At 37.5% G+C, this 16,396-nt stretch overlaps 1 protein-coding gene across 1 annotated transcript in view; it reads left to right on the forward strand.

Annotated features, from left to right (window-relative positions):
• The first annotated feature begins 396 nt into the window (after positions 1-396).
• Positions 397-16,396, forward strand: part of TMEM38B (transmembrane protein 38B) — a 48,263-nt gene continuing 32,263 nt past the window's right edge. The window contains exons 1-2 of the mRNA XM_012736789.3: positions 397-632; positions 12,365-12,521. Of these exons, the coding sequence (XP_012592243.1) occupies positions 521-632; positions 12,365-12,521 (269 nt within the window). The 5' untranslated portion in view covers positions 397-520. The remainder of the gene's footprint in view (positions 633-12,364; positions 12,522-16,396) is intronic.

The following is a 16,396-nucleotide window of genomic DNA, read 5'->3' on the forward strand; positions in this document are numbered from 1 at the left end:
CCTGGCACGGCATCTCTACGTCTCACTACCTGCTTTGTACAATTACGTGCGGGCTTTTGGGGGTGGGGTGGGTGGGAACGTGCATATCTTGAGAGCAGGATATTGTTTTGTTTTTTTATATGTCCAGTAAGTCACAGTGTGACTTGCACCGTGGTTGCCCAATAAGCGTTAGGTAAATGACATCAATTTACAGAAATAAATCCGACTCTGAGCGTCTGCCGGTTCTCTAGAGTCTGGCACAGCACCCAGCACTGACACGACGCGGGACCCTCTTCAGGAGAACTGGCGCCCAAGGCGGCAGCCCGCCCCCGCTCGCCCCGCCCACCAACCGCCCCGGCGCCCGCGGCTCCCAGAGGCGCGGCCCCGCCCCTCGGCGCCCGCCCCCGACGCCACGGCGCACGCGCAGGGCTCGAGCTGGCGCGGCCGAGCGCGCGGCCGCGGGGCCCCTCCCCCAGCCCTCACCGCGCACGCTGGGAACCCGTCGCCGCGGCTGCTTCGGCCGCCGCGGTCGGTCGTCGTTATGGAGTCTCCGTGGGATGAGCTGGCTCTGGCCTTCTCCCGCACGTCCATGTTCCCCTTTTTTGACATCGCCCACTATCTAGTGTCCGTGATGGCTCTGAGGCATAAGCCGGGTGAGTGCGGGGCGCCGCGGACCGGCCCTCTCAGGGTCCCGTCACGGCTGGGACGGCCTGACTCGGGTGGGCGGCCGAGCGGCCGCCGCCCTGGACAGTTCCGAGGGTCGAGTTGGAGGGGCGCCAAGAGGCAGCTCGTCCGACCCCCTCGGATACAGAGGGGTAAACTGAGGCCGGGGAGGGAGGAGGCCCCAGTACAAGTGAAAGGAGGCGGGGAACGGGGTCCCCGACGCCGCATTAGGGGCGTGCCGGGCAGGACTTCCCGACGGGTGACGGAGCCACTGCAGCGTTCCGGAGCTCGCGCCCGCCCAGGGTTCGCGCGGTCTCCTGGAGGTGCCGCCGCCGCCTTGGACGGATTTTGAAAGTCGCTGGAGGACAAAGCTCCTAGAGACAGCAAGTTTCTGACTTACTCTCTTGGAGCAACAAATAGTTACGGACAACTTTCCAGTTATGAAAATTATGCACACACTTAAGTACAGACACGCCAGTATTCCCCTTCACGCAGTGTCCTGACACCTTGCTTAGCATGTGAGGAGAGGTGGATTCCCGTTTTCAGTCAGCAGTGACATTGTACAAGTAAGAGTCATTAGGCATAGTTTCACTATCTGTAGAATGGGGATATAGTCATAAACAGCATTTTGAGTTTTTTAATTGTATAAGCAGTTGCAAGGAGCAATATATATATATATTTTTTGCATTTTACATTCAGGATGTTTGCTCCAATATTGCATTACTTTTGTAGTTATTCCACCTTCCTTTTACTTCCTTTTAGCTCTACTTGATTCCACTTCCACTTCCTTTATTTATTCCACTTCCTTTTAGCTTTACTTGATCTTTCTTTGAGATCAGGCATTTCTTTGCTTTCTATATGTTCATGCTGCCTTCTTGTCCTACAGAGAGTTTATGAGTGAGGTTTTGAGGATGATGCAGTCACTGTCTTCTGGACTACTGGTTTTTTAAATCCTTGAACTGCAGCACATTTTTCATTTACATTGAACTTTGTAGCTCAGTCTAAGTCATTGGCAGAAATTATGACCTGCATAAGGGGAATATTACCATATTAAAGTAACACCAATAATCTGCTTAAGATACTGTTTCCTTGATTTGAAAAGAAGTACATTTTGTTACTACTTCGTATTTGGAATTTGATGTTTTCTTGTATAGACTAAATCAGAGGTTCTCAAAGTGTGGTTCAGGGATCCCTAGGGCTTCTCTGACACTTGCAGGTTAAAGTTATCTTCATAATAATATGCAGATGTTATTCATCTTTTTCACTCTCATTTTCTCACAAGTGTACAGTGGAGTTTCCCAGAAGCTACATGACTTGTGATACTTACCAGATGGAAGCAGACATGAGAATACAGCCAGCTGTTTTCTATTTGAAGGCAAACATTAAAGAGATTTGTTAAAATATACAACAGTGAAACTCTTCTCACTAAATGTTTCTTGCTTTGGAAAACATATTTTTCATAAGGAATATATTGTTTATGTTAACATTTAGTGCATTTATTTTTAAAATGAATATATAAAGAACTATTAAAATGTTCTCAGTTAAAATTTCTAATATAAATAATGATACTTGTAACCCACATAAACAAAAACTCTTTTAGGGACCTCAAGAAATTTTTTTAAGTCAGGTTTTTTTTTAGGATTATAATTTACATACAATCTATTCACCATATTTATTTTTTTAAGTTGAATTTAATTCATTTATTTACTTATATTTTTTTTAGCCACAAGGTTTTGCTCTGTTGCCCAGGCTAGATGGTGTGATCATAGCTCGCTGCTACTTCAACCTCATATACTCCTGAGTAGCTGGGACTACAGGAGTGCACCACCATGCCCAGCTAATTTTTAAAAAAATTTTTCCTAGAGACAGGGTCTCGTTATGTTGCCCAGGCTGGTCTCAAACTCCTGGCCTCAAGTGATCCTCCTGCCTTGGCCTCCCAAAGTGCTGGGATTATAGGCATGAGCCACCAAGCCTGGCTGTTTACCATTTTTAATATGAAATTTTGTATTTTGGGACAAACACATGCAGTCATGTAACCACCATCACAATCCAGATATAGAATGGTTTCCTCATCCACCCCAAATTCCCTCCTGCCCTTTTGTAGTCAGCCCTCTCCCAGCCCCTGACAACCATTTATCTGCTTGATAATTTTTAGAGGTGTAGAAAGGTTCCGAGACCCCAAAATTTGAGAACTACTGAGATAATTGAATGCTAATACAGTTTTATACAATACTAGTACTTGTAAAGAGGTAAAAATGGCAGAGTTAACACACAGGGTGTACCTGTTCAGGCTTTTAACAGAAGAATGTTAGACTGCTGGTTTCCTTTGACAATATTAACTTTTGTTAGTCTTCAATATCTTATTCTGATGATCAGAAAATAGTTTTCATTTGCATTTATCATGATTACTAATGAGTTTATATGCTTCCTAAGTTTATTGGCCATTTATACTTCATTCCTATAAATTGCTTAATACCTTTTGCCCTATTTTCTATTGGACTAGAGATTGTTGTCTTATTCTGTTGACTCTTTTGTGTATCATGGGTATTCTGTTTATGCATGGTAGACCTTTTTTCCTTGACTCTTGCTGTCTTTTTACTTTGTTCATATTATCTTTTATGGCAGAAGTTTAAAAAAGTTCATAGTTAAATCTGTTTCTTTTTCATAAACAAATCTTTTGATTTTTTTTTCCTTTTTTGTAACTCCTGGTATTTTTGTATTATTTTAGGAAGGTCTTTCTCATGCCTAAGATTATAAAAGTACCTTTCTATGTTCTTCTTCTTCCTTTTTTTTTTTTTATTTAAATAGAGATGGTGTCTCATTCTTGCTCAGGCTAATCTCCTTGAACTCCTTGAGCTCAAGCAATCCTCCTGCTTTAGCTTCCCAGAGTGCTAGGATTACAGGTGTGAGCCACCATGCCCTGCCTCATCTATGTTCTTTTAAAAAAAATTCTGTAGGTCTAAAAATTACAGATTCTTTATCTATCTGCAATATTTTTGTGTTGTATAGATGTTGCTTTGCAAGTCTTTGAATTTTGATGCATGGATGGAAAGAACAGTTGGACTGAACGATCTGAGCAGAGTAGGCTCATTGAATTGATTTTGCTCTAAGACCATTATTCAGATCACCTCTTCTGCATAGTTATCTGGAGTGTCCTTAGTTCTTGCTTGTTTATTTTTAGCTTCTCATTTCTTCTGTGAGCTACTGAAATCCTTCCAATAAATTCTTTTTTTTTTTTTTTTTTTTGAGACAGAGTCTCACTTTGTTGCTCAGGCTAGAGTGAGCGCCGTGGCATCAACCTAGCTCATAGCAACCTCAATCTCTTAGACCCAAGCAATCCTGCTGCCTCAGCCTCCCGAGTAGCTGGGACTACAGGCATGTGTCACCATGCCCGGCTAATTTTTTTTTTTTTGTATATATATTTTTAGTTGGTCAATTCGGTTTTTTTTCTATTTTTAGTAGAGAAGGGGTCTCGCTCAGGCTGGTTTTGAACTCCTGATCTTGAGCGATCCACCTGCCTCGGCCTCCCAGAGTGCTAGGATTACAGTCTTGAGCCACCGCACCCAGCCCCAATGAATTCTTTATGGCTTAAGTTTGTCATAGTTGGTTTTTGTAGTTTGTAGCCTAGAACTCTCATGTCTTTTTTTCTAGCCTCTTTATATTGACGAGTGTTGATGTTGAATAGTAGTGGTGATAGTGAATGGCTTTGCTTTATTCCTGATTTTAATGGGAGTGCTTCTAAAGTTTTATCAAATTTGATGTTTTCTATAGATTTTTAGGAGGCACAATAAGGAAGTTTTATTCTTAATTTTCTGGGATGTTCATATATCTTTACATCATCTTAGTTAGAGAAGGTGACAAACTTTATTAAGTGCTATTTAAAAAAAATCTGAGATCATATTATTTCCTATTTAAATGTAGTGAATTATATTAATACATTTAAAAATGATGAATCATTCTTATTTCTTGGAATAAACTCTACTTGTTTTAATTCTACTTTATTTTAATTCATTAGGGATTTTTTTTTTTTTTTTTTGAGACAGAGTCTCACTCTGTTGCCTGGCTAGAGTGCTGTGGCATCAGCCTAGCTCACAGCAACCTCAAACTCCTGGGCTCAAGTGATCCTTCTGCCTCAGCCTCCTGAGTAGCTGGGACTACAGGCATGCACCACCATGCCTGGCTAATTTTTTCTATATATATTTTTAGTTGGTCAATTAATTTGTTTCTATTTTTTGTAGAGACGGGGTCTTGCTCTTGCTCTGGCTGGTTTCGAACTCCTGACCTTGAGCAATCTGCCTGCCTCAGCCTCCCAGAGTTCTAGGATTATAGACATAAGCCACCATGCCCGGCCTCATTAGGGATTTTGATTTGCTACTACTTTATATAAAATTTTTATATTTGTGTTTATAATGGAGATTAGCCTATAATGTTCTTTTATTGTGTTATCCTTTTCCAGTGGGGTATCAAGAACATGCTGTTTTGTAAAGTAGATTGGAAAGCTTTCCATTTTTTTTTTTTTTAGCTCGATGGTTTATTTAATCAATATTGCTGGCTCTTTGATATTTGGTAGACTTCAACTATAAAGTTATCTATTTCTTGGTGCATTTTAATGGATAAGTCTTACTTTTTTAAAAAATCCAGTCTAAAGTCATTTTTTCACTTATTTATATTTCTCAGGAATCATCTATTTCCTTTAGATTTTCAAGTCTATTGGAGTAAATGTGTACATTATATTCTAGAAAATTTTTCTGAATTCTTCAGTACTTCATTCTTAAATGTTATCTACTTCATTTAACTCTTCTGGATCTTATTCACTTTATATTTTATGGTAATTTTTGGGGGCTTTTATATTTCTTTTCCTCTTCTAACTCACTTTGAGTAAGATATATGTGTTCAGGTTCTGTCAGAAGATATAGTGAATAGCTTGTGTTGCTCTCTATTTATGTGATCAATGTTGTGATTTCATTAGAACTGAAGAGCTGATATGTGTATACTTCCAGTCTATTGCCCAGCTTGTTAGATTTTTACTTAGTATGTCTGTGCTTTACTTAATTGGCCCTTTTTCCTATCTCCCAGTGATTGATTCTCTAGAACTCAGACTTCTAGTACAATAAGCTGTAATTCATAATGTATATACTACTACTAGAATTAATGTATATACTGCTACTAGGGTTCTTCTTATTTTTACCCTCTAAAGCATGTTACTCCTTGAGACTCTGTTTTGGAATGTACTCTACCTCTGTCAGTACCTTACTCCCTACTTTCCTACCTTTTATATCTTATCACTTGTAGTCTCCACCCTTGGATCTTAAAAATGCTAGTGGTGGCAAGAAGGTAAAAGGGATTAACTCCTTTTTTCTGTTTCGAGGTGGTGGAGAGGGATTACATTCCATTTTTGTTTGGTTCAGGTTTTAGGTTTTTAAATCCAAGGAAAGATAATCCCTACCCCCCCATGTGACTTCTGCTTCATAAGCAAAGACATAAAGTTATAAAACAACTGGGATTGTTTTATTCCCTTAGTTTACCTTCCAGTTGTTTCATAATTAATTCTAGTTCCTCCTGAACTCTGGCATGGGATTTTCTTTAGTTTTCAGTTTTGGCTAGTACTGTAAGTTTTTTTTTTTTTTTCCTTTTTTCTGTCTCCTGGGCCTTGTATTAGGAAATTGGAATATGCTGTTTTAGGGGCTGCTAGTGAGAAACCATTTTAACAGAAAGTTTAAATGAAAGGAGCATGGGTTCACCCAAGATGTTAGTTCCTGGGACTGGTTTCTATCACTTTAGCTATTTCGATTTTGGAGGCCATGGTGTGGGGCAAAAGGTAGCAGGGAGTCCTCAGCGTGGACCAACATCTGCAGAGGCAGAAGCAAAATGGTGGCACACCCAGATTTGGAAAGCTTAGAAGTATTTTCAGCAGACATGCTGAGTTGTTCAAGTGTGACAAAGAATAATACTCACAAATATTAAAGTCAACTCAAGAATGTTCTGGACAAACTTGAAAGGTTTCTGGAAGGAGATTCTTGAACTCCAGTGGAAAGTTTATGCATTATCTATATCTGCAGTCCCCAACCTCTGGGCTGTGGACTGGACCCAGCCGTGGACTGTTAGGAATGGGGCTACACAGCAGGAGGTGAGCGATGCCAAGGGAGCAAAGCTTCATCTGTATTTACAGCTGCTCCCCATTGCTCACATCACCATCTGAGCTCTTCCTCCTGTCAGATCAGTGGTGGCATCAGATTTTCATAGGAGCAAGATCCCTCTGTAAACTGCGCATGTGGGCGACCTAGTTTGTGCTCCTTATGAGAATCGACCTGAGGTGGAGCTGAGGCGGTGATGCTAAGTGCTGGGGAGCGGCTGCAACTACGGATTATCATTACCTGAGAGGTTTGTGCAATAAATGTAATGCGCTTGAATCATCCTGAAACCAACTGCTTTCCTTCGGCCATGGAAAAATTGTCTTCCATGAAACTGGTCCCTGGTGCCAAAAAGGTTGGGGACTGCTGGCCTACATGATAATTTATTTTAATTTTTTTAAATTATTATTTTAGCGTATTATGGGGGTACAAGTGTTAAGGTTACATATATTGCCCATGCCCCCTCCCCCCTCGAGTAAGAGCTTCAAGCGTGTCCATCCCCCAAACCTTGCACATCTTACTCACTGTGGTTGTATATTATATACCCATCCCCTCCTCCCCCTCCCACCCTCCCACCTCCCCGACACCCCATAAATGTTACTCCTATGTGTCCACTTAGGTGTTGATCCATTAATACCAATTTGCTGGTGAGTACATGTGGTTACATGATTATTTTTTAATAATTTTGATGAAAAAGCATACGTGAGGCCTATGAGATATATTATGTTGTTTATTTTTCTCTTTTTTAAAAAAGTTAAATCTATAAAGGGGAGAGACTATATAAAACAGAAGTAAACTAATGTGCAATTTAAAAACACTTAACATTTGGAGTTGAGGCTTTAAGAAGGCTAGAACATTCCTATGCTTCTTTCTGGAAGTAATATATATCAACCACACTAGCAAGCTGAATGTCAACTGTTTTGAAAATAGCTGCAGTGCAACTAGTTCTTAAAAATAGGGACATGCTGTCCAACTAAAATGGACTGAGTACAACAAAATACAGAAGTCATGTATGCAGTACATTAAAAAATATCTTTCCAAGCTTTGTTATAATTAAGTTAAGAAAGCTATTTTAGTTTACTTTTTATTTATTTATTTTTATTTTTTAGAAATGAGATCTCTGTCCCCCAGGCTGGAGTGCAGTGGTGTGATCATAGGTGTGTAATTACATAGTGTAATGATTTATTTTGGCCAGAGTATGGAATTATTTTGTACAGGTGATTTTAAGTGAATTTATAGGAATAGAGTGTGACTTTATTTTTTAGATTTCATTTCATAATGGAAGTATTTTGATATTAAATCCATGTGTGTTTATTTGTATTTTAAACATCTTATGCTTGGAAGTAGATTTAAGACTCCATGTGACAAATTTTGCTAAGAATTTTGGGGAAAATAATTCTTTTGATAGTATATTTCAAATATCTTAACTCAAGGTAGGACAGATAATTTTTTTTTCTTCTAAATGCCAATATGTTAAAAATAAAATACTTTTGAGTTGGAGAAATTTTTCTGGCTGACATAATTTTGAAAATTAAGGCAAATAGGTCTTACATGAGGGGGACCCTCGCCCCCAACTCTATTCTTTTCCTATCTCTTTATTTGCCTAATAAAATCTTAGTTCCATTGATTTAAGGCTATTGGAGTTATGAATACTTTTTCACTGCTATGATATATTGTTCTCATCCTAGCTTTGCAATAAAAACTCAAAAGAATTATATCTTGGGGCTGGGCGCGGTGGCTCACGCCTGTAATCCTAGCACTCTGGGAGGCCGAGGCGGGCAGATTGCTCGAGGTCAGGAGTTCGAAACCAGCCTGAGCAAGAGCAAGACCCCATCTCTACTAAAAATAGAAAGAAATTAATTGGCCAGCTAATATATATAGAAAAAATGAGCTGGGCATGGTGGCTCATGCCTGTAGTCCCAGCTACACGGGAGGCTGAGGCAGGAGGATTGCTTGAGCTAGGCTGACGCCACGGCACTCACTCTAGCCTGGGCAACAAAGTGAGACTCTGTCTCAAAAAAAAAAAAAAAAAAAAAAGAATTATATGTTGGGCTTAGAAAATTGAGTCAGAAGCAGCCTAAGAGTTTCATTTTACCTGCCTCCACTTTGCTGTCAGTGATCAGTTCATTCAACAGATAAATGAATCATCAGAGTGTCTGCTATATACTAGGTAATAAATATATATTATATATATATTCACTCATTTTAAGTCCTCATAAAATTATTCCCATTTTATGAAAGATAATATTTGTGCCAAGAGATATTAAGAGATCCTATCCAGAGGTTACAAAACTAGTAAGCAGTCCTAGCTGCCTGTTTGATTTGTGACAATCCTAGTTAAGGGAAATTAAGGGTAGTATTAATAAAATTATAGTGCTTAAACTCTTTGAAATGTTTCATATATATTTTTCTGTCATATGATAAACATTTATAGCGCATCTATTCCTTACTAAAGTCAGTGTTAAAGTCTCAAGGGTTAACAGTCTTATAATGGGGATGAATTACGAACAAAATCTTAAATGTCATATGTCTTAAGAGGAAGGAAGAAAACTGTAAATTGAGGGAAAATAAAAGTTATTTTGATAAACTTAATCAGAAATGAATATTACATGAGTAAATACTTTGTGCAAAAGCATTTAGTAATTTTGATTTGGATTGTTTTATGGTCAAAGGAAAACTTGGGAGTATTTGGATTTGGCTTAGCCAGTGAGTGGTATCTGTAGATAATGCTAAATCTTTTGTTAGAACAATACTAAAGAATGCAGAAGATAGGGACACCAGCTAGTATTCCCTAGTTCCCTAATTGTGTATTTATCAGAAGTAATCACCTACCTTGGGAATGTATCTTTATGGTAACTGTAATGTGCTACAATGGGCCCATTATAGCTCTGATTCAGTTAGAGCTCTCATTTCAAGAGTGCATCCCCAGTGCCCGTCAAGGTATGCCTTGACAGAGAGAGGGAAAGACAAGAATACAAACATATCCAAGGTGGTGGGAGTGGGGAGGAGAAGGAAATTGAGGGAAGGGAAGAAAAAAAGAAGGGAGTATTTGTGTTTGTAAATAAGCATTAGAAAAAGTCTAGAAGTAATCACTCCTTTGGAGAGGAGTATGATTGAATTGTAGGAGTAGAGAGGAAGGGGTAATTTTGCTCTTTTTTTTTATTTACTTCTGTCATAATAGTGATAGACAGCACTTATTGCTTACTATGTACCAGGATGAAAAACATTTTATCCCAGTCTTTTGTCATATAGAAGTCTTAAATTTTGATGTAGTTGTATTTGTAAATCTTTTTCTTTATGGCGTTATTCAGGTTAAATACCTTTCTTTGTTTCTAGATTGCTAGATTTTTAAAAAAAAAATCAGGAATGTTGAGTTTTTATGAAGTGACCTTTTATTGTGTGTCTAAAGGAGTGATCATAACAATTTGCTAGTATAATGAATGATTTTAATGTATTTCTAAATATTGAACCTTCCTTGAATTCTTTGGATAAAATCTCCTTGGCCATGATTTGTTATCTTTTTGAAAAACTGTTGAATTCATTTATTGTTAATATATTTATGCCTTACTCATAAACTAGAATTCATTTAATATGTGTCCTTCTGTTCTTCCTTTCTGTCTCTTTCCCTTCTTCCTTCCTTTTTCATTATATTTCTCTCTCTTTCTCTTTTTTTCTTAATAATTTTTTAGGTTAGGATTATGTTGTTTCATAGAATGATTTAAATTTTTCTCCTTTGCTATATGTATCTATAATGGTTATCAACATACAAATGAGTTGTCCAAAAATATTTGGTAAATATTTTCCATTAATTTATCCAGGCTTAGCACCTTTGTTAGGCTAGGTCTTTGACTGCCGTGTAGTTTTTTCTGTAGTTATTTGTATGTTCAGGTTTCTACTGTTATTAAGGGAATTTTACTGATTTATAGATTCTTAGAAAATTGTCCATTTCAACTACATCTTCATGTTTATTGGATTAAATACATGCTATTTCCCTATAGTTAAAAAAACTATAATTATTTCCTTTTTTCCTTCTAACGTTATGAATTACCGTTTTCAGTTTTTAAAATATCTTTCTCACATTTGCTGAATAATGGTCTGTTTTATTGTCTTTTCCAAGAACAGCTTTGTGTTGATTTTATTGATTGCCCATCTCTACTCCATATTTTAGCTTCCATATAATTAATTTCTACTTTTATTTTATAAATTGCTTCTATTTTTCTGGCTGGGTTTATTTTTTTATTTTTTGAACTTTTTTCTTTTGATAATTTCAGACTAACAGAAAAATTATCTGAATGTTTTTATTTATGCATATTATTTTTCTTTAAACCACTTGAATATAAATTAGGGGAATTTTGCCCAGTTACTTCTCATTATTTAAGTGTACATATTCTAAGAACCACAGTACAGTTATCAAAATCAGGAAGTTTAGCTATGATCCAATACTATTATTTAAGCCACAGTCTGTATTTAAATTTTTTCAGTTGTACAATAAGGTCATTTGTAATTACTTCTTTCCTATTCCAGGATATAATCTAGGACATGCATTGCAATTGCTTGTTGCCTCTGTAATGTCATTTAATCTGGAATGTCTCATTGGTTTTTTTTTTTTGTGCATTTCTTGACCTTGACATTTCAAAGGTAAAGGCTAGTTATTTGGTTGTTTGTTTTGTTTTGTTTTTGCAGCATAGCACTCAATTTGGGTTTATCTGATTAGATTAGTTCAGGTTATATATTTTTTGTTAGAAATACTACAGAAGTGGTATTCTCAGCACCTCATATCAAGAGTCAACCTGATGTTTATGGTGATGTCTACAAGATTTCTCCACTTCGAAGTTATTATTTGCCTTCATAATTAATAAGTAATTTGTCAGAACTCATGTTGAAATAATGTAAATATCTATTCCTCAGCAACCTATCACCTTTGGGTTTATTTTATTACTCTTTGTTTCTCACCTATTGTGTTGAAAGCTCAAGTTTATTTTAGCCTCTTTTATTTTCTAATGTACTTAAGATTATAAATTTTTCTTAACATATCACTTTGAAATATTGTCTGGGAATATTTACAGTAGGGCTTGGGATGAAAGGAAATAGTAAGTGGGAAGATTGTTTATAATTCAAAGGTCCTCAAACTTTTTAAACAGGGGGCCAGTTCACTGTCCCTCAGACCATTGGAGGGCCGGACTATAGTTTAAAAAAAACTATCAACAAATTCCTATGCACACTGCACATATATTATTTTGAAGTAAAAAAAACAAATGGCCAAAAACAGACGCATGTGGCCCGTGGGCCATAGTTTGAGGACGCCTGGTTTATATTATTAATAATCTACTGCTAGGGAACTGGCAATGAGAGCCTGAAAAGAGTATTTTAAAGTTGCCCCAATTCACCCATTAACAGAATGTTTCCAGTCTTGCTTTAAAGAACAAAGGATGTGGTTTTTAATGATCATGATTGGCACACCTGTGAGTAATAGTAAGTTGTTGAAAATTATGAATTTAAGAGGTTTATTTCTTTAGTGCAACTGGTACCTTGGGACTTGTTTAATAAAATATGCAACTATCTCAGACCATGTTTTTACCTTACCATTTCAGGAGCAGCGGCAATGGCATGGAAGAATCCTCTTGCAAGCTGGTTTACTGCTATGCTCCACTGCTTTGGTGGAGGAATTTTATCCTGTATACTGCTTGCAGAGCCTCCATTGAGGTTTCTTGCAAACCACACTAATATATTATTGGCATCTTCAATTTGGTAAGCAGCCATTATGGTGAACTATAGGACATTTAAAAAATTGTTTTGTAAATTGTTAGTAAAATAGAATTTTTTTTCTTTGAAAAATATTGTATGTTCTTGAAAAGTTAGTGCATGTACAAGGAAGGAAGCCAAATAATGCCAAAAGTTTTAGGTGCAAAGTATGTTTCTTTCTTGCCCTTCTCTCCTTATGTTCTCCCAGAGGCTTGGTTGTGGGGGTGGGGGCAAAAGTAGAAAGCCCTCCACCTCCATGAATTGTAACAGTGACACAGCTGGGAACATAGGAAGGGGTGGAGGGCTCCTGGAATGAGGAAGTCTTTGGTTTTTAACTTTGTTCTTTTGTAGAAAGATTCTAAAAGAAAACCAATAAAATGCACTTAAGCTATCAAAAAACTTATTTATCTTTAGTAGAAACATTTCGAATATGAGAGGGCACTAAATATTTGGCCACAACTATTTATCTTGTGAACATAATCCATACACACAGATATACGACAATATAAAATCATGAATGTGAATTACTAAAACTAAACAAAAAGTCTACGTGATTTTGGTTTATATGTAATCGTTCTTCTCATACTCTTTGTTGGATTATTTTAGATCCTTGTGAAATCTTTAAACACTATTTTTATAGTTTTGAAGTGAAGGAAAAATGTTATTAGGAATTGCTTTGGATGCTTATAAATCCAAATTCAGTTTTTTTTTTTTTGAGACAGGGTCTCGCTCTATCTGTTGCCTGGGATAGAGTACAGTGGTGTGATCATAGCTCACTGCAACCTCACACTCCTGGGCTCAAGCGATCCTCCTGCCTCAGCCTTCCTAGTAGCTATCCTAGGGGCATGCTATCACACCCAGCTGATTTTTCTGTTTTTGGTAGAGACGGGATCTTAAACTCCAGACCTAAAGTGTTCCTCCTGCCTTGGCCTCCCAGAGTGATAGGATTACAGGTGTGAGCCACTGCACTGGGCCCAAATTCATTTATTCTTAAGAGGATATATCTATCAAATTAAAAAAAAATGTATAATAAAAATCAGAGTGCTTTGTTACATCTAAAGCAAAAACTATGCTTTTTATTAAAAACTATGTTAATTAAATAATATAACCTGTTCGGAACACTTAAATATCATTTTATTATGATAATTTTTAAATGTGTATGTCACCAGTTACAGAAGGGGATATTATAAATAATAGTAGCAATGGGAAGAGTAATAGTGGAAACCTGTGCCTGTGGAAACTAGGAAGAGTAGAATATAATATTTAACAGATAACATTTGTTGAGTTGTTACTATATGTCAACTAAGTTGTTTATATTTATTTTCATAATCACAAGATTCCTATGACTTAGCTGTTATTATTCCCATATGACAAATGGGAAAAAAGGCATAGAGAAACATTGCTGTGATTTTCATATCTAGTAAGTGGTTGACCTAGAATCAAAACAAGAAGCTTACCTTTAGAGCCTTCACAGTTGTTTTTACATATACTTATATATATATAATACATATATATTTATTTTATTATTATTATTTTTTAAGAGACAAAGTCTCTCTCTGTCGCCCAGGCTGGAGTGCACTGGCCTGATCATAGCTCACTATAGCCTCAAACTCTTGGGCTCAAGCAATCTTCCCACCTCAGCTGCCAGGCCTGGCTAAATTTTAAATTTTTTGTAGAGATGAGATCTCAGTATATTGCCCAGACTAATCTTGGACTCCTGGCCTCAAGCGATCCTCCCACCTCAGCCTCCCAAAGTGCTGGGATTACAGCCACTGTACCTGGCCTTAGAGCCTCCACATTTAATAAGTAGTATCTCTCATAGATTTGTCTAACCATCTCTTGTAGTCTTCCAGTTGGTAGGTTTTTTGGAAATTTTCACAAGGACTTTTATTTCTATAACAATATTTTAAAAGATATTAGCATTTTGGAAAAATGTTTAGGGTGTATAGATGCTGAAACTATATAAAAAGTAGAATATACAGAATCTGGTACTTCCCGTCATTTCCACTTGTATTCCTATAGTATTAACCTCCACCATTTCTCGTCTGGACAATTGCAGGAGTTTCCTAAGTAGTCTAGCTGCTAATTTGATTATCGCCATGAATTTATTCTTTGTGCAGCAAAGTGATTGGAATTGGCCCTCTGTATTTGTGGGTTCTGCATCTTCAGATTCAACCAACTATAGATCAAAAATATTTGGGGGGGAAAAAACCAATAAAAAATAATCATATAGCAATAAAAATAATACAAATAAAAACCATATAGTATAACAAGTATTAACATAGCATTTACATTATATTAGGTATTATAAGTAATCTAGAGATAATTTAAAGTATAGAGGAGGATATGTATAGATTATCTGCAGATACCATGCCACTTTATATAGGAACTTGGGGATCCAAAGGATTTGAGGGAGTTCCTGGAACCAAATCCCCCATGAAGGGACAACTGTTTTTTAAAATAAGCTAGACCATGTCACTCATGTCCTCAGTAGTTTCTTATTAAGAACAAAATCCTCAGCTCTTAGCATGTCCTATAAAACCCTGAGAAATCTTCTCCTCCATGCCGTTTGATGTCATGTCTTGCCACTCTACTCCTGCTCACTCTGCTCTAGCCACATGAGTGCTATTTCTTGAACACGTAAGGTGTTCTTCCACCTCAGCACCTTTGTACTTAACTTTCTTTTTTTTTTTTTTTTTTTTTTGAGACAACGTCTCACTTTGTTGTCCAGGCTAGAGTGAGTGCCGTGGTGTCAGCCTAGCTCACAGCAACATCAAACTCCTGGGCTCGAGCGATCCTTCTGCCTCAGCCTCCCGAGTAGCTGGGACTACAGGCATGCGCCACCATGCCTGGCTAATTTTTTATGTATATATATCAGTTGGCCAATTAATTTCTTTCTATTTATAGTAGAGACGGGGTCTCGCTCTTGCTCAGGCTGGTTTCGAACTCCTGACCTCGAGCAATCCGAGAGCCTCGGCCTCCCAGAGAGCTAGGATTACAGGCGTGAGCCACCGCGCCCGGCCTGTACTTAACTTTCTTTTCCCTGTAATGTTTTTACCCCAAAAGGCTTATGTTTTCTTTTTCTTTTGTTTTTTTTTTTTTGAGACAGAGTCTTACTCTGTTGCCCAGGCTAGAGTGCCGTGGTGTCAGCCTAGCTCACAGCAACCTTAAACTCCTGGGCTCAAGCAATCCTTCTGCCTCAGTCTCCTGAGTAGCTGGGACTATAGGCATGTGCCACCATGCCCAGCTAATTTTTTCCATATATTTTTAGTTGGCCAATTAATTTCTTCCTAATTGTAGTAGTGACGGGGTCTTGCTCTTGTGCAGGCTGGTTTCAAACTCCTGACCTTGAGTGATCCTCCCACCTAGACCTCCCAGAGTGCTAGGATTACAGGTGTGAGCCACCATGCCTGGCCAAGGCTTATATTTTCTTTTATCAGAAAGGCGTTCACTGACTAAAATAGCACTTCCTCTCCCAGGACTATCACATCATCCTTCTTTATTTTTCTTCTTAGACTTATTACTACTTGACATGTTACCTGTTGATTTTTTTTATGTTGAACTGTCTCATTCCACTAGAAAAACAGCCTGTCAGAGCAGGGACTTTGTTTTGTTAACTGTGTGCCAAGTACTGTTCTAGAATCAGTAAATACATTGCTAAAGGAATGGATTACTATCTACTGTTACATTATAAAAGATTTCTGTATTTGAGTAGTAAGGAATTATAGAATTTGATTAGTGGATCCTTTAAATGAAATAAAATTTTTTATCTATAAACATACTTTCTTGGTTTAAACTGAAAGATCTGTTAGAAATGAAAAATAAGAAATGCAATTTTTTTTTTTTTTTTTTGAGACAGAGTCTCACTTTGTTGCCCAGGC

This window comes from Microcebus murinus, chromosome 12, assembly GCF_040939455.1.
Source record: "Microcebus murinus isolate Inina chromosome 12, M.murinus_Inina_mat1.0, whole genome shotgun sequence".
Lineage (NCBI taxonomy): Eukaryota > Metazoa > Chordata > Mammalia > Primates > Cheirogaleidae > Microcebus > Microcebus murinus.